Genomic DNA, 23,947 nt, shown 5'->3' with positions numbered 1-23,947 from the left:
TGGTGGCACAGACTGAATTTAAACTGTCTGTACCTCCACTGGGGTCTTACACCCACTCCACAGAGTGGGAAGCTTCTGGTTAAGTCTTGTTTGTCAGGAGTAAGGCTCCCAAGGGCCAGGGGCCCTGCCCGGATGATTCCCAAAGGCCCCCTGCAGGCCGCCCACCATCCGGCCTCTGCAAAAGCCTGTTAATGATGATGGTGATGAAGGCTGTCAGAGCAGGGCCGGGCCCACAGGGATGGAACAAGGGGTTGTGTCCTCCCTGAAGGGACAGCCATGCACAAAACCATGGCTGCACAGACAGGTCCATTCCATATGTTGGGGGAAGGGTGCCCCCAATCGGCCTCCTTCACCCCAAAACTGAATTGGGAAAAGATGAACAGAGGAGAAATCCAATGTACATAAAGAAGGGTCTGCAGGGAGGGGCTCCTGCTCTGGTTCAGAACAAGGCCGGGAGGGTAGCCCTGGGGTCTGCCTGAGAGAGCCCAGCCCATCACTGCAGGAGTGACCCCCAGCCCCTCTTGTTAGAGCCAAGGCCCGCTCTCCCAGGCGGAGGCCCCAGCCCAGTCCAAGCGCCTGGGAAAGCCTCCTGTTTTGTTCCCATCTCCACTCCCCTCACCCCTTCTCTCTCTTTCTCAATCTCTCTCTTTTCATTCATTGCAGTTCGGTCCCTTTTGGAGCCGCAGGGACGGGGTGGCAGGGCTGAGGCGAGGGGATGGCACTCCCGGCCCTGACAGGTAGGGCCAGAGCCCACTTTGGGCAGCCCCTTCTTCCGCCCTCCCCCCGGGTCCCCTCTCACTGCCCCTGTCAGCCGCGCCAGACGCTCTCCGGCTTTGCAGCATTCAATAAAAATTCAGAAACATTTGGGCTGAAATCGCTGCTTTATCTGGAGGAGCCACAGCGCCGGGAGAGACCACTGCTGCGTGGGGGGAATCCGGTGTCTCCGCCGCCCGAGAGCGAAAGTTTTCCGCGCTCCAGCGCTCGCGCTGCCCACGGCTGACCCGGCCGACGCCGGGGATCAAGCGCGGGGGATGCGCGCACGATCAGCTAGGGTCCAGGGCGCATGTGGGGACCAACGGCCCGGCCGGGCTCCCCCCGCGCCCGCGGCTCAGGTGGGCTGTGCCCAGCGCTGGCGGAGCCCGGGTCCCCGTTCTGCCCGGGCTGGATGGCTCATTCTGCTGGCTGCGCGGTGGCGGCGGCTGTGTGTTCGCCGCGCCTCGCCGCTCCCCCCCGGCCCCCCGAGCCCGGGGCGCGCGCTCTCGCCCGGGCCGCCCGGGCCCCGCGGAGCCGCGGCCCGAGGCCCCGGGAAGCGCAGCCATGGCCCTGCGGAGGCTGGGGGCCGCGCTGCTGCTGCTGCCGCTGCTCGCCGCGGTGGAAGGTGAGCGGGCGGGCGGGCGGGCGATGGGGGTGGGGAGCGGCCGGGCACGGGCGGCCGCCTGCGCCCATCTCTACCCCGCGGCCCGCAAAGTTTGCCCCGGGGCCCGCGCCGGGCGCAGGTGACCGCGGGGAGGTGTGTCCGGCTGTGCCGGGAGGCGCGGGCCCCGCGGGCGCCCGGGGAGCGGCGGGCGCTGATTGACTGTGCCAGGAGGAGTCGAAGGGACCATCTTGCTGAGGCTTTGTAGCCAGCCGGGCGAGCGCCGCCCAGGGCCGGGGGCTGCCCACGCGCGCTCGCCGCCCCTGGCCGGGGCACCCTCTTAGCGCCGGCCTGGCCTTGCTCGGCACGGGGTAGAGGGGCGCGGGCCCGGGGGCCCGACGCGCTGTCGGGGCTGGAAAGTTTGGCAGGGAGCAGGAGGGAGGCACCGCGGTTGGCCAGGGTGGGGGCTCTGGGTACGCGCCCCCAGGATGGGATCGGCGCCCTGAAGAGAGAGGACTGGCAGAGTGGAAGTGAGCGCGCCAGCCACTCGCGTCCGTGCTTGCCCATCGCCCGCGGCGTACAATAGGGTCCCCTCCCTGAGAGGACTACGGGGGGATGGGTTCGTGGGCATCTCTCCGCTGTGCGGGGTCTTCGGGCACCCCTGCCGGCCACCGCCCCGCTGGCGGCAGTGCTCAGCGTGGCCGCTGGAGCCCCGGGAACTTTCCAGCTGCCGTCAGGGCCGGACCAGATGCTCTTGCCATGTGTTGGCCTTGGCCAGGGTCGTTGGGCGGTCTCCCCATGGGTACCACTGATCCCCAAAGGGACAGGCGGGCTGCCAGGTCTCCTGAGCCAGCTTCCTCTAAAGGGAAAGTTAGTGGGGTCTGGGTGTGCCCACCAGAAATGGCCGAGCTTGTAGGGGGAAAAAAATGGATATGAATAATGGTTCTCATGTGTACAGCACTTTACAGTTTTCAAATCGCTTTACAGTTTATGAAGTACTTTTCACTCTCTGCAGCACTCTGTGGTTTACAATGTGCCGCACAGTTGACAAGGTACTTTAAAATTACAAAGTGCTTTCCCACCCATAATTTTGTTGGATTTCCCAAAATAAGTCTCCCCCCCCCCCCCCAGAAGCTAGGTCTGTATGAGTCTTGCTCCCTTTTGATAGATAAGAAAACCAAGGCTCAGAAGTCAGTGGGTGATATAAATAGAACCCAGGTCTGAGGTCTCTGAAGCCTGGGCTCTCTTCACTTGGCTGGGCTTTCTTGTTCCTAAACCCTTTCCAAGATCCTGCCTCCTTGGGCTGAGGGATGAAGCATACATACGCTTATCTCAGTTCACTTTGGGGTAGTGTGAAGCTCTCTTGGAACTCATAGCAAGCAAACAAACAAACAAAAAACAAAGCAAAAAAAACCCAAACCCCCAAAAAATCAGACCAGGCCAGGGGGCTACAGCTTCAGGGATTGACACAATGGGATTCATGTTATAACTTGAGTCTCTCTCGGCAATGAGCGTTTTTAGTGACCCTACCTAGTTTTGGGTGGTAAAGGGGTGACCCTGGATGGCAGCCTCAGTTTCTGGCCCCAAAGCTGCTCTCCTCTCGCTCCTGGAGGTTTTGGAGACTACCTGCAGTTCCCCGGAGTTGGGACTCAGGGACTCTCCGGGGTGCCACGGGGCCCTTGGTATGGAAGGCAGTCCTGGTCCTGGCTGCGGGTGGGAGATCTCCCTGGAATATGGCTGAGGTACCACTTATTAACTCTGGCTTTGGGGAAATGACTCATGCGTTGGCCCACTATACATTGGGATGTTTACAGTATTATGGGGAGCTTGGCATAAATATTGCTATGTAGGTTGCAGTCAGCAGTGCTAGAGGGGAAGAAAATTGGCCCCTCTCTCATTGGAAGAAGTCTGGGTGTGTTTTTAATTACTGTGGGGTAGATAGAGGGGCCACATCTGTCCAGCCATGTCTCTGGCAGGGGGTGATTGGTATCTGGTAGGCTGCGGCCAGGCTGGACCCTGGGCCTGGACACAAGTCTGGTTGGTTTCTGACATAACAGGAGGGGATGCTGCTCAGGCTGCCACTTGGGGACAAGGTGGGTGGATGACTGCAGTGGGCACCCGAACCTCATGTCAGGTTCTTCCTTTGCCCCTTTGACACTAAGGAGTCTAGTCTCTTAGGGTGAACAAGGGGGTGACTAAATGAGCGTGGGGCTAGAGATGGTGGTGGAAGTCAGGGCCCTGCTTCTCATTTCCTATGGAATCCTGGGCCAGCTCCCTTCCCTAAAGCGGCCTTAGTTTCCCTGGGTACAAGATGGTCTAGCTATTCTCTTGGGGTTCTATAATATGCACCCTACGTTCCCTCTCTGAGCCTCAGTTTCCTCATCTGTCAAATGAGAGTGATTGTGATGCTTGTTCTGCCTGTCTCACAGGGCTGCTTGTGAGATTCAAACCAGATATGAGTAGGAGAAGTCCACTGTGAAGAACTGTGTGAAGCCTATGTGGGGAGGTGGGGGTGGCTGGTGCTGCTTGTGGCACATCCCCAAAGATGCCAGGGTCCTCCTGGGAGCTGAAGCTTTGGGTGGTGGGAGGGCAGCCCCTGGGGCTCCCAGTACCCAGAGACACGTGGCTACCTCCTTGCCCTTCCCCCTCCTCATGCCCTGTACTAACAAGGCTCCCTGAGCATGATGGTCCCAGAAATCCCCAGCCCTTGGACTATGACAGGAGAGAGGATGTGTGTGTGTTGGGGGGGAGGACTCCTGGGTTAGGATGGTGAGATTATTATCTCCCCCAAACCATGAGACCCCCGCCCCATGGGAATCACAAGTCTAGAGCATCTAAAGTGGGGGCTTTGAGAGGGATGGAAGTGCCCTGGGGACACATCCAACAAGAGAAGAGGCCAGTGACAGACCAGCCACTAGATGGAATCCAAAGGTTGAAGTTTAGAGAAAATCGGGTCTCCTCTGTGCACATTGTCCATTTGATCTCTCAGTACCTCTGGGACTTCCTCTCCAACTGGTGTGGCGCTGGATCTGGGGTGGGCAGCAAGGTAGGGAAAAGCTGATAGGGAAAGTAGTTGGAAGTTGTAATGTGATAAGTGTGCCCCAGGGTGCTGCCAGGAGGAAGTTGTGAACCACCTGGGGCAGCAGGGGCGGTTTGGGATGGAAGAGGGTTGTCTTTTATGGCTTTCTCTTTTGCCTTATTTTTTCACTTCCCATTCTGCCTGCAATGAAACTTTCTCAGCCACCTGTCACACTAACGAACTTGTTTTTGACGTCAATGAGGTTTGGGACTTAGAGGAAGAGGAGAAATTTGCCTAGAAAAAGAAACTGTGTAAAGACATGGAGGCGTGGTGATCGGATGCTTACTTGAGTGTGTCTGAGGAAGACAGGTGTCGAGGGCAGCAGTGGGAGAGGAGGTTGAGACTGGAGGGCAGGGCAGGTCCTGAAGGGCAAGGATGGAAGGCTAAGGAGTTTGGACTTGATGCTGAGGGTAGTGGGAAACCATAGAAGGTTCTTGAGTCATTGAGGGACCTGGCCAGATTTGTGTTTGACACAGTAGTGGTGCAGTGGATAGACTGTCAACCTAGGGTGCTGAGGACCCAGATTCAAAACCCCAAGGTCACTGGCTTGAGTGCGGGCTCATTGGCTTGAATGCAGGCTCATTGTCTTGAGCGCAGGGTCGCCAGCTTGAGCATGAGATCATAGACATGACTCCCATGGTCTCTGGCTTGAGCAAGGGGTCACTGGTCAAGGTACACATGAGAAGTAATTAATGAACAACTAAAATGATGCAACCACAAATTGATGCTTCTCATCTTTCTCCCTTCCTGTCTATCTCTCTTTCTCTCATTAAATTAAATTAAAATAAAATAAAATAAACCACTGACTTTCACTGTGTGGGATGTTCAGATGAGCCAGACCCACCTCTGCACTGCCAAGAAAAGGCCAGCTTGTCTGTTTCCTGCTAGACTGACTGTAAGCTCCCTGAGGAAGACCCTTTTTGTGTCCACAGTTGTGGTAAAAAGAGCTCAGTTACAATGCCACCTCCCCAGAGGTCTTCCCTGATGACCTCATCTGAAACAGACCCAGTTCTGCCACTTTCTAACCTACCTACTTAATTTTGCTCCATTATTACCCATCACCACCTGAAACATATCAGAGATTTGTTAGTCCCCTTGTTTGGGGTCTGCCTTGCCCACTAGTCTGTACACTCCAGGAGGGGAGAGGTTTTACCCATGGCATTCCCAGTACCTGGAACTGTGCGCAGTCACCAGAGTACTCAGTAACTGAATGACATAGTTAGCTCAGGAACACTGAATGAATGAATGAATGCTGAGGGAGCGAATGACTGAATATATTATATTGTGTTGTGCAATAAGTATTAGGAGGATGATCTAGAGATGGAGGACAGGTTCCATCTGGCCGGGGAGATGAGAGAAATCTTCCTGAGGAGAGAAGCTGAGGGGATGGCTTACAGGAAAGTGTTAGGGGGTAATGGATAGACTGTTTCAGCCAGAGCTAAGGATTCAAATGGACCACCAGCAGCTATGTGCTGGACGAGTCCCTTCCTTCTGGGAGTCTGCTGCCTGCTTCCCCACCCTTCTTACTCCCGTGCCAGCCCTCTGCTGGGCCCACCTCTATCTAAGACCCAGTGGTCTTAGATAAGACTTCAGTGGGATTAATTTAGAATTGGTTTTCCTTTAATGTTTGTTTCTTCTGCTTCTCTTTTTTTTTTTTAAAGGAGGCTGCTTTTACATATTCATCTTAACCAGGAAATCAGATTTAAAACCCAAATGCTGTAGAATTTAAAGGCAAGTTGACTTATTCATTCATTCCTCCATACAACGATATATTTTCAAAGAGTCACTGGGCACCTGTTCCATGTCAGGTGCTGTGTGGGAGAAGGGACCGCAGCTTTGGTGGGGAACAGGCCCAGCTGACTTCATAGTGTGGGGTAGAAAAGGCACAGCCTTCAAGGGAATCAGACCTGGGTTCAGATCCCAGCACTGAACACTGTGTGCCCTGGATAAGGAGCTCAGAGTCCCTGGACTTCCATTTCCTCTGGGACTCCTGTGATTATCACCTGAAGTATCAGGTACATGAGCACATCCATTAGATGTTGTTCTCAGCCCCTTGAAGTCTCCTCCCTCAGAGCACCTGTGAGTGTGGCCAGTGATGACTGTGTCCTAATTTGGCTTCCTTTTTGGCATCTAGATTGTCCAGGCAACAAATCACCCCTTGGTGTCTCCCCCAACCTCCCCTGTGAGGATGTCCTTCCTGGCATATTTATCCCTCCTTCATTTAGGTTTTGTGTCAGCCTTAGAGTCAGAGTAGAGGCAGCTGTGCTGGGCTCCTCTGCCTGCCCAGAGCTCACCTGTTGGTGTAGGCGGCAGGTCGGATTCCCTGCACACAGCGAGGCCCCTATAAGAAGGGTGGATGGAGCTGGCTGGTGACAGGAGGCCTGGGCTGGGCAAGGCAAGACTGCTGTGCTCCCTCCCGAGAGTGGAGGGGTGAGGTCAGGATGGCCTCCTGGCACAGGTGGGCCTAGCCTGCACCTCTGACCAAGACCCTGTCCCATCTGGGGGCCTGGCCTGCTTGCCTGACTTAGCTGGAGGTTTGGTAGATCAGTAACGAGGCCAGGGTTGGTATGGAGGGGGGTAGGGGCTTGGGGATCTGTATTTTTAACACATTCCTCAGGTTTTCCCATTGGGCAAACAAATTTGTGCCCCCACCCCTGACCCCTTTAGTAGCCTAAGATAAAATACTGGACTCCTGGGAAAGAGAAAGAGAAAGCTCAGCCGGAAACTGGAAGAGATTGAAATGAAGTGAAGTCCATCAGTGAGCGCCCACTGGCCCGGGCTGCCTGCCGGCTGGTGTGCACAGAGAGGCTTGGCGGGGGGAGGGCAGGGCGGGAAGAATGTTTGCACAGCTCGCTAGGGTAGGGCGGCAGTTGGCGCTGACAGCACCTGGGAGCTTCCTGAATGGGATAGGCTGGTCTGATAAGGCTACCTGAAAGCGTTTTAGGGCTTTTTAAGGCAGCTGCCTCTGAAGGGAGAAGAGGGGACACCTGTCTTTTTGGCGCCCCTGTGTCACCTAGGGGGCTTGCCTAGGTTGCCTTACACTGGGACTTGCTAGGTGAGCTTCCTGGAGCCATCTGCTGTCCTGCTGCAGTCCCTCAAGGGTGAAGGTGTCCTCAGGGAGACCTAGCCTGCTCTGTGGCCTTGAACAAGACACGTGCTGTCTGAACCTCAGTTTTCTCTTCTGTAAACTGGACAGGCTGTCTGTCAGAGGCTCATGGCAAGGATTAAATGAGATCCTGGATACAGTGACTAACAGAACAAGCTGACCTATGGCTGTGTCCAGTGTTCATTAGTTGTCAAGGACCCTCACTTCTTGCTCCTTTCTCTGAAATCGCACAGCCCTGACCACTTTCACTCTTTTTTCATGAAGCAGCATAGCCTGGGGGTTATAAAGAAGGGTGATTGAAATCAGACTGTCCTTTACTGTGTGTCCTCTGGCCAGTTTCTTAACCTCTCTGAGCTTTGGCTCAGAAGGCTCAATATCGTTTCTTGCTCTTGAAATGGTTGTGTGTGTGAGGAATGGCTGTGTTAACCCACTGAAGACTAGGTTGAGTGTGTGCTCCGAGGGTGATGCACTCACTCACGGTAAACACGGACTGTTGCTGTTACTGCGTGCTACCAACAGGAACCTGGATGCAGAGTGCGGGCAGGCGGGTGCCATGTCACTAGGGGGATTCTGTCTCCAGCTCTCCCTCACCTGCTCTTTACTCAACTGCAAGAAAACCAAAGACCCAGAGTGAAGTTCTGAGTCTGTCCGACTCATGGAGGTCGAGAGGCCCTCTAGCCGGCCTTGCTGGGTTTCCTCCAGGTTTTCCTCCGAGGCCCCCTCCTTACCCCGGTGCGCCCACCCTAATCCCGGGATCCTCTATATCCGGGCCTTCTTTCCTGGCCGTCTGCCTGCCAGTGCCAACCTCCAGTCCATGATAACAATAACAGCCATCAATTCTTGTGCCAGACACTCTACTAAGGGCATTGTATATGTCTTCTCACACAATTGCCTCAACAGCCCCACCGGGCGATTTTATTAGGATGTCCATTTTACAGATTAGGAAACCAAAGCTCAGAGAGTGAGTAGCCGGAGGACACATAACCAGGGAGGGGGAGGCAGGGATTTGAAACCCGGTCTGGGGGACTCCAAAGTTCATTCTCTTTATTGCCATTCAAGTCGCTTCTGGAATGTGCCTCGCGGCTCAGAGGAAGGGCTTGGCTCTGGCGAGGGTCTCCAAGGCAGCCGTCCAGCCTCTGACTCCATCAACATCCTGAGATAATGCAAGCGGGAGGGTTCTGGAACTCACAAACCTGCCATAAAAATGCAATCTCTGTCATAATGGTCAGAATAATGTTGTTCTAACTTAGACAAATCGGGTGTTAACTCATTTCATTGTAAGGGGCACCTCCGCGGAGAACTGAGGCTGCGGAGCCGTCACAGGGCCATTCGTAGCTTGTACTTCCAAGTCCATTAGCTTGCTGGGCTTTCACGGCAACTTGCTAAGTGGACAGGAGCCATGGGGCCCATTTTACAGATGAGGAAACCGAGGCCTTGGGAATAACATGATATGTCCAAAGTCAGTGGCCAGACCCAGCTTGATGCCCAAGGCCAATCTCAATGGCCCAGAGATTATCAATCCAATTTGAATTCTTGGCCAACATTTAAAAATCAAGAGCTTTTACAGAGAAATTCTGTTCCTGGCGTCTCTGAAAAGTCAGGCAATCTGGCTTCACTGGGCCCAGATTCCCACATGGCCACTGTTGGCAGGAGCCGAATGGTGGCTGGCTCTGGATACACAACATGTGAACGCTAGAGGTAATGCTCCACCAACTGGAGCTACTCATTTGTGTTACTTTTCTGGCCCCAGTAGGTTTGAGTTTGCCTTCTAGATCTGCCCCTGTCTCTCTGTGTGATCTGGTGTAAATTACTTCTCCTCCCTGGACCTCAACTGCCTCTTCTCTGAAATGAGGGAGTGGGACTCAATAGTTTTGGATGCCTCTTCCAGCTCCAGGATTCAGTGCCCAGTGACAACAGGCTGCAGGCAGAGAGGGGAGAGCTATAAAAAATACAGGGTTCTGTCCCTGGAAAGTGTATCAGTTACCCATTGCTGCGTAACAAGCCAACCCAAAAATATATTGGCTTAAACAGCACTGGCTCAGTGGATTGGTTGGGTTCATTATTCTGCTGCTCCAAAGTATCAGCTGGGGCCACTCATGAGACTGCCCCCATCTAGGTTGTGCTGGAAAGTGTATTGTGGCCTCACCTTCAACGTTGAGGGCCTGGTTAGGATGGAGGAAAGGCTGATCCCCCTCACTCACTCCTCCAGATCCTCCACCTGTCGGTAGTCTAGGCTGTTGTCCATGGTGGCTGGCTCCCAAGAGGTTAAACCGGAAACTGCGAGACTTCCTAAGGCCTAGCCTATAATGTCACAAAACATCACCGCTGGCATGAGATGGCATGTCACAAAGCCATCTCAGATTCATCCCAGGCTTCCTCATTGGGTTCAAGGAGGGGGACAATATACTGGGCTTGATTTCCTCTTCAATCCTTAAAGGAAAGCCTCATTTCTTGCTCAGTGGTTTAACACATAAAATCTGACTATGTATTGCCCAGAGTCTCAAGGTGATGCCCAGAGCTCATTGTCCCTCCCTTCCCCTTCACCATTTGCACACATCTCCACATGCTCTGGGCCAACCTGTGGTCCAAACGCAGATTTAGAACACACATTCCCCCTTTGTGCTTAGTGATGGGAGACGTTGTTGGCAGCCATTATTTGGAGACATTCTGCCCCAGGGAGTTCTGCTCATGGGGTAGTGGTGACAGGAAGCCAGAAACCTCACTCCCTACCTTCTACCTCCCCATCCCCACCCCAGCATTGGCTTCCAGTGTTTTCTGCCCTGTCTTAGAGAGCAGGGACCCTCTGTCTCACCTTATCCCATGCCTGGCACAAGGCCTGGTTCATGATTGACACTACATAGATGTTTGTACAATAAAGAAACTTACAAATTAATTAAAAACAGCAGCCTGGACCATAGATATTTCAAGACCTGGCATGAGGCTCTGGGCCAGCCGGTAGGATTGAATTTGGAGGAAGAGGCCAGGTGACATCACCATTCTGGGCCTCAGTTTTCTCATCAGTAAATTGGGGGTCATAGATTTCAGTCACCTCAGAAGGCTGTGTCAAGGAGCAACCAGTCTTCACTCAACCATAAAAGCACCTGTAATGGTGTGGCTGGGGTTTGTCACTCCTACCTTGGCCAGGGGCCACATAGGAATAGGAAAACACTGGAGGAAATTTAAAAAGTCTAAAGGCATTGCTAGTTGCTGTCCTATCTAACTTTGGATCACAGGTTGGTTCAGAGCATATGGAAATTTGTGCAAATGGTGAGGGGGGTGGGTGGAGGACACAGAACTCTAAGCATCACCTTCAAAGACCCAGGGAAGGCTAGATGCAATGCATAGTCCAAGAGTATGTGTTAGGTTAAACCATGGAGCAAGCAATGGGCTCCTCCTTGCCAACCCCAGTGCAGAGAAGAAGTCCCAAGCGGATTGCCGGAGACCCCAGACTCACAAGCTGGCCTGGATTGTGAATGAGGTAAGGAGATGGGTATTAGTCATACCCCCAGTGGAGCACATGTCCTGTCTGAAGAAGGCAGGTGCTACCCACTCCTGACCACATTACCATCCTGGGACCAGGATTCAGTTTTGCCAGATCTTCTGATTTGCAAAGTTCTGATATTTATGGAAAAACCTGGTTTTTACATTTTTATTCAGCTTGCTCTAAAATACTGTCTGGCCAAACCAAACCATGTTTGCCAGCTGGGTTTCGCTCACTGGCTGGCGGCAGCTTACAAGCTCTACTGTAGGTGTGTGGGGGGAGAGAGGTAGCAAAGGTAGTGTTATCTTCGTTTTACATTTGGAGAAGTTGCTGTTCAGAGAGCTGAAGTGACTTATCCAAGGTCACACAGCTGGTAAGCAATGAAGGTGTGAGAGATGCCTCCTCAACTTGAAGAGTCTTCTTTCCTGTAACTTCCCTCCGTGGTTTGTTTCCCACCTTCCAGAACAATCCGGGAACATAAGCTCCTTCTTGCAGGCATCTGCCACATTTGCAGGCAGAGAGCCTTGTCTTCCTTCCGTTTCTTTTTTGAGGACAGAGTTGGAGGGATGGGAAGCGTAGAAGTCCTAAAGTGGAACCAAGCTAGGTTGGTCCTCTGGCTCTGACGCTTACACACAGCGAGACCTTGGCCCTTTTAACTTGCCTCTTTGAGTCTCAGTTTCTTCCACTGTAAAATGGGGCTAGGAAAGGCTTCCTGGAAGAGGCGACTTCTAAGGGGGATGTTGAGGAATAGCCAGGCGATGAAGCGCAAGGCCGGCATTCCAGGCAATGGGACAGCGTCTGCGAAAACCCAAGTGGGAGGCCAGTGAGTGTGCAGTGTATTTGGGGAGCTGGAAAGAGCCCCGTGTGGATGAGAACAGGGCATGCCAAGCGCTGGGGTGGGGTACAAGCTGCCTGGCCCCAGCAGGGAGAGAGCGTGGGGTCAACATTCCCATTATGGCGACGACATATGTCCACAGCACCAACTTGTCACTTGGCCTGAGTCCATGGGAAGCCGGAAGGACAAAAAGCATCTGAAACGTGTAAGTGGGGAGAAAGCGGCTTAGCGCACAGTGGGATGCGTCCTGCCTGAATGGGGCTTCTCCGCCTCTCACGGGGAGACAGAGCCTGGGAACGGCCTTGGCCAGAGCCCGTGGGGCCTTTCCGAAACCCACGAAAGGCAGTGGCCCAGGGAGTCTGTTCGAGTCAGGGCCCCGGCCTGTATGTCCTCTTGCCTGTCCCCATCAGTGTCAGCTGTCACTCCCCATGGCCTCAGATGGCAGCTCCTGCAGCTCTCAGGAGAACAGTTGAAAGGACTCCTGAGCTGCCAAGGAGGCCCTGACTCTGGGTGTCCCCGTGCTGGCCCGTAAGCCCGGCCATGCCAGCAAAGCTTGGAACTCCTTTCTGACTGGCCCCTTCTGTAGTTGAAAGGTTCTATTTCCCTTTGGCCTGGGTCCAGGGACATAGAAAAGGCAGGAGAAACTGAGGGAAGATCCTAGATTTTGGAGGTAAGTAGACTGTTCAAAACCTGACCTCTCCACTGACCAGCTGCATCACCTTGGGTAAGTCGTTTCACCTTCCTCGGCCTAGGTTTCTCATCTGTAAAATGAGGATCATGTCACTCAGTTGTTGTTTGGGGAATTAAAAGAGGTAGTGTATAAAAGCAGGTGTTTACTGAACCTGTCCTAGCCTGTGTCTCAGCTTTTCAATGAGAATTTTAGTAGTAGTAATACCAACAGCAGCAATTATCATTTGTTGAGGGCTGGCTAGAGACCAGGCACTGTGTTTAGGGATTATTATTACCTGCTTCTTCTAGATTAAAAAAAATTAAGGCTTAGAGAAGTGAAATAATTTGCCTACAATTATTTGGGCAGAAATGGGGGAGCTGGAATCGAGATTCAAGCAGCTTGACTTCAAGAGCTGATGTCTTTCCTTTTCATTCTTTTAAAATAATATTTCAAACATACAGAAAGTTGCTAGTAAGATAAACACCCATATAGTTTTCACCTAGATTCAACCACTGTGAACATTTTTGCCACATTTGTTCTTTCTTTGTATGGTATGTGTATGTGTGTATGCATATATTTTTCTGAACCATTTCAATATAAGTTAAAGACATGGAAAAAGAATTAATGTTCACTGAAATCCGTTTATGTCTAAGGCTCACTTTCTTTTTTTCTTTAAAAAAATTTTTTTAACTGATTGATTTTAGAGAGAGAGGAAAGGAAAGAGAGACAGACAGATAGGAACATAGATCTGTCCCTGTATGTGCCCTAACCAGGGATCAAACCAGCAACCTCTGTGCTTCGGGACGACATTCCAACCAACCGAGCTATCCGGGCAGGGCTGTTTCTCCTCCTCCTCCTCCTCCTCCTCCTCCTCTTCCTCCTCCTCCTCCTCCTCCTCCTCTTCTTCTTCTTCTTCTTCTTCTTCTTCTTCTTCTTCTTCTTCTTCTTCTTCTTCTTCTTCTTTCTTCTTTTTTTTTCTGTTTAGCCATTTTATATAGGAGGAGGACACAGAAAAATCCTCCCTCTTCAGATCATGGCAACTTTAATCTATCCCATAAGCATAGCCACTAAAATCTATTATTAGTAGAAAATGTTTTTCTTCTTTTTTAAAATTTTTTCATTGATGGAGTGGGGAAAGAGAGAGGGGGAAAGAGAAGTAGAGAGAGAGAAGCAGAGAGAGAAGCATCAACTCGTTCCACTTAGTTGTTTCATTTAGTTGTGTACTTGTTGAGTGCCTCTTGCATATGCCCCAACCAGGGATTGAATCCATGACTCTGTGAGCCAGAATGACGCTTTATCCATTGAGCCACCTGACCAGGGGCAGGCCCACTTTCTTAAGCTCTATTTTATATCACTCTGCGTGGCACACAGTAGGACTTGAATATTGACAGCAATTAGGAAGAATAACAGGTATTACCTATAGCCCACCCAGCACTTCCCTGTGCCCCTGTCCACTGTCCAACCAGTATGATAGAGGATCGCCCAGGATGGTTGAGGGGAAACCAGATATGTTGACACAGAGCACAACATGGTCCAACCTAGGCAATAGAAAGGAAGTAAATACAGGTGCCACCGAGGCCACCAATGACAGAAGGTACAACACTGCACACACTGCACCTCCTTCACTCCTCGCGGTGGCCCAGGAGGGAACCATTAGTGGCATCTTCATTTTCAGAGCAGGGAAGAAAGACTTGGAGGTTAAGGAATTGCAGCAAAATGTGAGCTTGGGATTTACAGGCGTGTCTGCTTGACAGCAAAGCTGTCCTATAAAACGTTGGGGACCCACTCCATTCCCCTCCAGATTCACCCCTAGTGCAGCCACCAGAGCACAACCCAGGGTGGCAGATGGCAACTGCACTCCCAGCTGCAGTTGGACATGGCCCTTACTCTCTGAAAATCGAGGGGGAGTTAGAGAGGCTGATGCACTTGGAAAAACTGGGGATTGGTCCTCAGTTCACCAAGTGGTTTTGAGGACTCAGGCCTTTGGATTTCTAGACTCTACCATGCTGTTTCCTGTTGCCCCTTGCCTGGGTACCTGTCTTGCTTTCTCTCCCTGGCAAATTCCTGCTGCTACTTATTAGGACCAAGCTTGAACACCTCCTTCTGTTTGAATCCTGTCCTGCCTTCTCGCTCTGGTCCTACCCCTTATGTGTGCAGTGTTGAACCTTCTGTCATTGTCACCTTGGTAGTGGTTTCCTCCCGACCATCCCGGGTGATCTTCTTCCATACTGGTTGGATAGGTGGGTAGCACCTGAGTACTTGGATGATTGATAGTTGGATCGATGAGTGGACGGATGGATAGATAGATAGATAGTTGATAGATAGAATGGTTTCATGGAGAGCGCATGGATTGGCTGGCTGGCTGGGTGGATGGATGGATGGATGGATGGATGAATAATGGCAGGATGGTTGCATGTTTTAGATAGTTGGATGGAAAGATGATTGGAAGAATGAACAAACACCAAAATTCAGATGCATTTCTCTCCCTCAGATTCACTTTGCTATCTGAACTGTGGTTCTTTCTTTATTCTCCAGTTTCCGGACTTAGAGTTAGCGAACAGCATACTCCTCAGGTTTGGAGAAACTTCTAAGCCATTGACTGTGGACTTGCCAAAGTTTTTGCACTGAGGAGTTCTGGAGAAGTTGGCCCCCAAAGGGAATTTCTGTAAAATAAATCCTATTTTCCATGGACTTGGCTCACTCTTTAGGAGTTATGTTCCTGCTGTCAGGAGCTGGGGCTCTTTGAGGCTGGTGACAGGTGGGGGAAGAGCTTACACTCCCCTGGGCATTAGCTGTCCTGAGCTCCCACTCACTCAACCTTGAGATGCTGGCCAAACCCTGCAGCTGGGAGCCAAGGGGAACAGATTTGGCATCTGGTCCCAGAAACCTCAGCTGCCAGTGGGATGCTAGGCCACTAGGCTTAGGAGATAGCACACTCAGTCTCTTCCAGACTTATCTGTTTTCATTCATTTGTCCATATATCCTTCCTTCCTTCCCATGATCCCATTCTCCTCTTCCTTCCATCCATCCATCTATTCATCCATCTGTCCATCCATTCAATAATTATTTGTGAAATTATTATTGTCCCCAGGATGCTTGGGGGGGCATAGAGAACAATGAAACAGAACTAACATTCTGACGTGAAAATGTTATGGACCAGTAGAGGGATAGGCAAGTTCTCTTTCCTCTTCCTCCTTTTCCAATTCTTCTTTCCCTTCTTCTTTCTCTCTCTTCTCTCTTCAACATCATCATAGCAGCCGGCCACCATCGAGTTCCTAGGTACCACACTAGCTGCTTTTCTAATATGTTCTCATTTTTCCCCTTCAACAACCCTGCCTAATAGTTATTAACACTCGTTTTACAGATTTTAAAAAAAAGCAGGTTTAGAGATGTGTGATGATGTGATGAATACCTACTTGTGTATAAGATGGAATATACTGAGTGCAAAGGTCTGACGGGGAAGGCACGTTGGCCAGGTAGGATCTTTGACACACAGTGGATGGAATGAAGGGAACTCTTAGTAGAGGGAACAGGTAGTAGAGGGTTGCTTGAGCAAAGAGACAGGTTTGTAGGAGCCACCGTGAATGGAAGAGAGATATGGGAAAAGAGGCTGACAGAGGAGGTTTGAGCCAGGTAAGAGAGGCCTTCAGTGTCAAGCTGCAGGGTTTGGACTTGATGCTGGAGACATTCGGGAGCCACTGAAAGAAATCAAAAGCAAGGGAGGGTTTAGGAAGATGGCCATAGATGGGTACTGGGAGAGGAATCAAGAACAAGGAGAGGCAGGCTGGAGGTTGGGAGGGGCTGCATGGGCCTGGCCTTGACTAAGCCAGATCCTGGGTGCAGGCTAGTCCTACCCAGCTAGCTACTCTGGTCATGGGAAGGACCAGGATGTAGCAAATAAACTGGGAGGGTGGGTTAGAGTGGTTGGGATCATGGCAGAGTGAGCAAGTCAGGGGAGGACTACTGCCTGGACCTCTTCTCCCGTGGCTGAAGCCCTCCAGCTCCCAGAGAGCTCCTCAGGATCCTGTCCTCTGCTCCGCTATACCCCTTGGTACCAGGGAAAGGTCGTAGGCATCCTGCTGGGGACCAGCTCTTTCATAGAGCCTGAACAACCCAAGCAGTGCTTTAGGAGTCATCTCTAAATACAAAATACCAGAACCAGACATGAATAGAAACAGAGGTCCAGAAAGGGACAGCAGTTGCATGAGGTCACACAAAGCCAGTTGCAGGCCTATAACCTGGGGCTAGGTTCATAACCACTGAAACTCTTCCCAAGGAAGATATGATCTTTAAAGTCAGTAGCTACCCCTTCTAGTTGTAGAGACTTGGATGAAGTGTTTAACATCTGCCTCTAGCCTTTTGAGACTGAGGTGGGATAAAAAATAACGGACGGTTAAAAAATGACCTAACCAGCCCTGGCCGGTTGGCTCAGCGGTAGAGCGTTGGCCTAGCGTGCGGAGGACCCGGGTTCGATTCCCGGCCAGGGCACATAGGAGAAGCACCCATTTGCTTCTCCACCCCTCCACCGCGCTTTCCTCTCTGTTTCTCTCTTCCCCTCCCGCAGCCAAGGCTCCATTGGAGCAAAGATGGCCCGGGCGCTGGGGATGGCTCTGTGGCCTCTGCCTCAGGTGCTAGAGTGGCTCTGGTCGCAACATGGCGACGCCCAGGATGGGCAGAGCATCGCCCCCTGGTGGGCAAAGCATCGCCCCATGGTGGGCGTGCCGGGTGGATCCCGGTCGGGCGCATGCGGGAGTCTGTCTGACTGTCTCTCCCTGTTTCCAGCTTCAGAAAAATGAAAAAAAAAAAAAAAAAATGACCTAACCATTCTGAACTTCAGTTTACCCTTCTGTAGAATGGGAATCATGATAAAATATAAAACATCTAGTCACTGTTTTTCTCCCTGTAAGAATGTATGCTCCTGCATGATGGTTGGTGGCGCAGTGGATAGAGCGTCAACCTGGGATGCTGAGGTCCCCGGTTTGAAACCCCAAGGTCACCAGCTTGAGTACAGGATCATCAACATGAGCCCAAGGTTGCTGGCTTGAGAAAGGGGGTGCTGGCTCAGCTCTGTTTGAACCCAAATCAAGGCACATACAAGAAGCAATCAAGGTACAACTAGCCTGACCAGGTGGTGGCACAGTGGGTAGAGCGTCAGACTGGGATGCAGAGAACCCAGGTTCGAGACCCCGAGGTCGCCAGCTTGAGCGCGGGCTCATCTGGTTTGAGCAAAGCTCACCAGCTTGGACCCAAGGTTGCTGGCTTGAGCAAGGGGTTACTCGGTCTGCTGTAGCCCCACGGTCAAGGCCCCACATATAAGAAAGCAATCAATGAACAACTAAGGTGTTGCAACAAAAAGCTAATGATTGATGCTTCTCATCTCTCTCCATTCCTATCTGTCCATCCCTGTCTGTCCCTCTCTCTGTCTCTGTAAAAAAAAAAAAAAAAAAAAAAAGGTACAACTAAAGTGAAGCAACTAAGAGTTGATACTTCTCACTCTCTCTTTCTCTATTTAAAAAATGTATGCTTCAAAAAGGCAAGGATTTTTGTCTCTTGCTTACATGGTGCTTGGGCCATAGTAGGTGCTCAATAGTCAGTGAATGAATGCATGACTAGTAGCCATCATTTAAGGGCTTCTTACAATGTGGCAGGCACTGTGTCAAATTGTACTTAATCATCAAAACAACCCTCTGGAATAGGTATGATTGTCCCCATTTTATAGATGAGGAAACTGAGGCTCAGAAAGGTTAGCTACGACCTGCCCACAACCACAAGATTCCTGGGCATTTGGAGCTGGGACTGAGACCTTGCTCTGTGTGACACTGCTGGCTGCCCTATTCTCTTCATTCCCCTTCCCTGGACCTTAGTTCTCCCATCTGGAAAGCTCCAGGCCTGGCCTGTGACCTTCTCAGGGTCTTTGCATATGGACTTCCCAAGGCTAATGACTCTAAATTGTCCTGCCAATTGTGACCAACTCCATTCCTAAGGGAAAAGACCTGGAGATTTCTTGATACTCGCTTTCCCTCCTTGACACTCGCTTTCCCTCCTGGGACTGTAACACCTGCACCTCCGTGGCCTCTCCACCAGTTTCCCAAGGGGCCCAGGTTGGCCTCCAGAAAGACTTGCCTGGATGGCAGCGCCCATTGGCTATTAGGAGGGAACTTTTTCTCCGTACCCTGATGGCGTCTGTCCCAAGGTGCGAGGCTCCAGCTGCACGAGGTGGGCCGGGCTGCCTCTCTGTCTGGAGCACTGCTTGGAGAAACAAACACAGCTGTGTTTATTCCAGAAATTACACATCCTGATAATCTACTCACTCCGGGTAATGCCTCCCAGTTAGGATCACAGGGAGAGCCACTGAGTTTCCTGAATTTCTAAGTGGATTGTAATTCTCTGTGATAACTGGGCTGTTGAGCAGACCCTGGCCAGGGAGTAGACCTTAGTCAGTGGACACCTAGAGACCTTTGGAAATGCTGAATTTTCAGCGTGGTCGATGATCTCACCTGGCAGTAAGGTGCTGGGAGGAGAGGACCTTTTGCCTTAAAATCTGCAAATTGGGAAATTTGAGCCTGACACTCCCCAACTCTGATCACACTGGGACACAGAGACACGTAAACCTGTATTAGGAGAACTTGACCTGGGATCGGATTTTGAATACAATCATGTTGTTTTTCTAAAACATTTCCATAATTTCCTATTGCTTTCAGGATAACGACATACCTTTCCCGTGGCCCATAGGCCCTGCTTGGTCTGCCTGCAGCCTATTCTGTGGCTGTCTCCATTACCGACTCAGTCTAGCAGCTCCGGCCACTCTGGCCTTTTAATCCCTCACACTCCCTGGCTTCCCTCCACCACAGGGACTTTGCATGGGCTGTTCCCTCCTTACTCATCACGCTGTTAGCTCTCACCCATCCTTCACTTTTTCAGGGATGTTTTCCCTGAACTTCTGATAGCTCCACAGGCTAGTCTTTTGCAGCATTTGTCAGTCATGATTTAAAAATAATTAGTGTTTTCTTGATTCTCTCTCTCTTTCTCTCCTCCCAAACTATAAACTCCACAAGAGCAGGGACCATGATCGAATTGTTCCATCACTAGATTCCCTAGGCATAGCTAGCCTGGCCCATAGTAGGTCCTCAATAAATATTTATTGGTTAGAAGAATAAATGAATGAATGAGTGAAAGGTTCTCAGGATAAGCAAAAGGAAGATACGCTTCTGTTTGTTCTTTTGGGTGACAGTTGGCAGAGTGCTGTGACATCCGTCATCTGCCTTTAATTGAACAGACTGGTATTGAAGTCTGCAGGGGCTTGGCACAGGGCCAGGCCTCAGGGTGGGGGCGGAGGATCCGAAGTGAGTCAGGCATCACCACGGGTCTTCCCTTCGGGAGCTCACTCACCAGACATGCGGAGCCCCCCCCCCCAATCACTCTTCTCCTGGATGGACGGGTGAGGATGCTGACGGTCAGACAGGGGGAGCGGCTTGCGACGGCCACACAGTGGCTAACTGTGGGCGGATGTACACTCAGATCCAGTGGATATGAAGTCTGCTGACCCTTCTCCTACTTTTCTGCGGCACTCAGATGGGTTGTGCAGGTGGGGGGGTCCCTGGCCTCTGGGGGTCTGCAGGCTGGTGCCTTGATATCCAAGCCTCTTACCCATGTGACTGTGGACAAGGTACAGTGGGCAAGACTGAAAATACTCTCTAGTGAGCTGGTGGTTAGGTGGTGGTGGCACTGCGAAGAAAACCAGAGCAGAGAAGGGGGATGGGGGCCGGCTTGGGCGGAGGGGTCCGGACCAGCATTTCCGCAGAGGGGACATGTTTGAGCAGAGGCCTGAGTGAAACCAGGGTGGGAGCCCTGGGGGAGGGTGTTCCAGGCAGAGGTGACAGGGCAAAGGCCCTGTGGTCAGAAGGTAAAAGGAGGCCAGTGGGCTGGAGCAGAGGCCCAGGGAAGAGTGGGAGATGAGCTCCGGGCGGGGACCATGGGCAGGACTTGGCTGACCTTGAGTGAGAGTGAGATGGGCGTGGTGGAAGCTTTTGAGGGGTGACAGGATCTGATCTGTGTTTAGAAAGCACCACTCTGACTGCTGTGGGGACCCGGGTGGAGCAGGGGACAGGAAGGAGCCTCTGAGGAGTCCAAGCAGGAGATGGTGATGGTCGGACTGGGGTGGCAGTTGGGGGGTAGCAGGATGGGGATGGGGGGGTGAGGAAAGGTGGGGGAAACAGACCTGGTTTGCTCCCTGACCTCCTTCACTGTTTAGAGGGGGACAGAGGAGGAACCCCATGCATTTCTTCCCACCCCGATCCGTCAGCCCTCCACCTACCCCAGGAGGCTCTGTTAGGGTTTGTGATGTGGAAGCATCTATCTTTTTTGTTTCTAACATACATTATTAATTTATTAGCCACCTGATCCCCTGGTAGCTGCATCAGCAACACCAGCACGTGCTAGACCGTTCTGGGGGGCTGGAGGGAAGGCAGAGGCACAGGAAAGAGCCCAGTCGGGACTTGGTCGGGATTTGCTGGGTGACTTTGAATAAGTACCTTTCCCTCTATGGGCCACGGTTCATCTAGCTGTAGAATAAGAAGGTAAGTCTTAGCACCTCCTACCCTGGCCCGCACAACCTCATGGCCAGCATCCTTGGACCTGCACACATTAAGCGCCTGCTGTGTTCTGGGATCCTTAGAATAATATGGAGAGGAGTAAGCCTTTTTGTCGGAGTCTCAGTGAGAAGACGGGCTTAAACAAAAGCTATGCATTAGGCCCAGGATGATTAACTGAAGTGAGTCTGTGGCCGCAGTGCAGGGCAGCTGACCAAGGGCTGTGCAGCTATCCCAGCTGGGTTAAGTCCCCATGTCGGCTCTTGGAACCATGGACAAACTGCTTCACCTCTTGGGGTCCCACTGTCCTTATCAGGGGAGTGGGGATAGTAATAGTCCCTACCTTATTAGGTTGTAACATATAGCAAGTGCTTAATCAATAATCAGCAGCATGATTGTGTAGAAAGCCGGGCACAGGAGCCAGAGCGGGGAGGGCCTGGGTCCAGCCTTGGCCCCTGACTCACACCCAGCTGGAATTTGCCCGATCCTTGGTTCAAGCAGTTCTAGGTTTCCCTCCCTGGGTCTCATGCTGAGCCCAGCAGCAGTGGCCCCAACAGGCAGTGCCCTAGAGGAAGGGAGTCTGTTTCAGCACCAGACAGACCCTTTTCAGGCTTTGTGACCTCAGACTGGGGACACAGCCCCTCTGAGTCCTAGGAGTGATGAGCTTCCCCGTTAGTGCAGAGGGGATAGGTAATAAGAAGTCCTGTCTCCCAGAGTTGCTGTGAGGATGGGATAAGAACCCGTTTGGAAAGGGCTTAGAGGGTGGGACTCAGTGAATTCTGGCTCCCTTCTGCCCAGATGTGTAGGCCAGCTGTCTCCCAGGGTTGGGGGGGAGCTCAGAACTGTGGGAGTCTGGGAAAGATGAGGGGGCCGTAGAGAAGGTGGTGGGTAGATGCCTGGAGGTGGAAGGCCGAAGTATTTGGGGGACAAAGGGTGGCTGTTAACAATTCTCTTTAATTTTTTTTTTTTTTTTTTTTTTTTTTACAGAGACAGAGAGAGTCAGAGAGAGGGATAGACAGACAGGAACGGAGAGAGATGAGAAGTATCAATTATCAGTTTTTCGTTGCAACCAACACCTTAGTTATTCATTGATTGCTTTCTCGTATGTGCCTTGACCATGGGGCTACAGCAGGCTGAGTAACCCCTTGCTCGAGCCAGCGACCTTGAGTCCAAGCTGGTGAGCGACCTTGGGTCCAAGCAGGTGAGCTTTGCTCAAACCAGATGAGCCCACGCTCAAGCTGACGACCTCGGGGTCTCGAACCTGGGTCCTCCGCATCCCAGTCCGATGCTCTATCCACTGCGCCACCGCCTGGTCAGGCTCTCTTTAATTTTTGAGAAAAACTTTCTCCATATTTATATCATTAAAATTATTTTTTAAATGCCGTGATAAAACAAAAATAGTCCACTTTTTTATGACCTCATTTCATTCAACACCCTCAACACATGCACACACGCACACACACGCACACAACTAGATTTTAAAGCTGCCTTTTGTGCCTCTGCTAGAGGGTTCTTTTGCATAGCAGGTTAATATTTAGGGATCCCCCTTTATTTTCGAACTTGGCATTGGAGGCCCGCTGGGGGCCTTTAACAACAGCTGACCGTATAGTTCTCTGCAGTTCACAAGGCGTGTGCACAGCACGTGTCAGTGGCTCCTCCTGCAGTCTGGGGTGGGAGTCCCTGTCATCCATCCCCTGGAGGTAGGACCACACCATCTTTCTCTTTTTACCATCACCATCTGTCCAAGGACCTGACATGTTACACAATTCAAACTCAGGGTCAGCTGAATACAGATGAAGAATGAGGCCCATTATACAGATGAGGAAATTGAGGCTTAAAGAGGTGAAAGAATTTTCACAAGTGAGGTTTTCCCAGATCTAAACCCAGGACTTTCCAAATTCTCTGTGTGCCTCCTTTTCAGCTGCCTTTCTAGTCAACTCCTTCAGATGCGAGACCAAGACTCAAAGAGGACAAAGGACTTGTGTAAGGTCACACAGTGATGAGTAAGGATAGGATGACCAAAAAAATTATTACCAAAGTGTGGACTTTACAAAGTGGGTTCACATGAATAGAATTAGCATATTATTCGGTCTTATTCTAGTTACATTGCCTTGTTGAATCTGTCACTGTGAACTATTATCTCTGGGTTTGTTTGTTTTTTAAGATTTTATTTATTGATTTTAAAGAGAAGAGAGAGAGAAAGAAAGGTGAGGTTGGGGAGGAGTGGGACAGAGCAACTTGTAGTTGCTTCTCATGTGTGCCTTGACCAGGCCAGCCTGGGGTTTTGGAACCGGTGACCTCAGACTTCAGCATTCCAGGTCGATGCTCTGTCCACTGTGCCACCACAGGTCAGGCTATTATTTCTGTTTGTGAGATAAGAGACCTGAAGCTCTGAGAGGTTCAGGAATTTGCCCAAGGCCACTCATCCAGTAAGTGGCAGAGCTGGGATTTGAACCCATGATCTTCTCATTCCAAAGCCCATGCTCATAGCTCTGATATCTGGCTGGCTGGAGTTGTTGGGGGCAGAGCCAGGAGTTGAATCCAGCACACTGACTTTTGGCCTCCTAGCTTCCAAAAACAAAAGCACAGGCAAGAAGCTGCCCTCTCCCGGAGCTCCTGAGTGGGGGAAGACAGAGCTCCGCCCTGGGCCCCTATTCAGGGACCAGCCTATAGTGTGGCGGAGGGCTGATGCCTCTCTTTTATTTTTAATCAAAAAATTTTTTTATTATTGCTGACTGGTGGTGGTGCAGTGGATACAGCGTCGACCTGGGACGCTGAGATCCCAGCTTGAGTGTGGGATCATCGACATGATCCCATGGTCCCTGTATTGAAGC

General features: G+C 51.5%; 1 protein-coding gene and 1 non-coding gene across 4 annotated transcripts in view; one reads left to right on the top strand and one right to left on the bottom strand.

The window, feature by feature from the left end:
- The first annotated feature begins 1,190 nt into the window (after positions 1-1,190).
- EPHB2 (EPH receptor B2) overlaps positions 1,191-23,947 on the top strand; it is a 193,191-nt gene continuing 170,434 nt past the window's right edge. For all 3 annotated transcript variants that reach the window (XM_066270150.1, XM_066270149.1, XM_066270148.1), the window contains exon 1: positions 1,191-1,378. In XM_066270150.1, the coding sequence (XP_066126247.1) occupies positions 1,318-1,378 (61 nt within the window). In that variant the 5' untranslated portion in view covers positions 1,191-1,317. The remainder of the gene's footprint in view (positions 1,379-23,947) is intronic.
- LOC136332397 (small nucleolar RNA SNORA29) lies at positions 13,497-13,637 on the bottom strand. The gene has a single exon (XR_010730665.1). It is a non-coding gene; the product is annotated as a small nucleolar RNA SNORA29 (small nucleolar RNA).

The sequence above is a fragment of the Saccopteryx bilineata genome, chromosome 3 (genome assembly GCF_036850765.1).
Source record: "Saccopteryx bilineata isolate mSacBil1 chromosome 3, mSacBil1_pri_phased_curated, whole genome shotgun sequence".
Classification (NCBI taxonomy): Eukaryota; Metazoa; Chordata; class Mammalia; order Chiroptera; family Emballonuridae; genus Saccopteryx; species Saccopteryx bilineata.
Note: the sequence above shows the minus strand (reverse complement) of the source record. Positions and strands in the feature narration are given on the sequence as shown.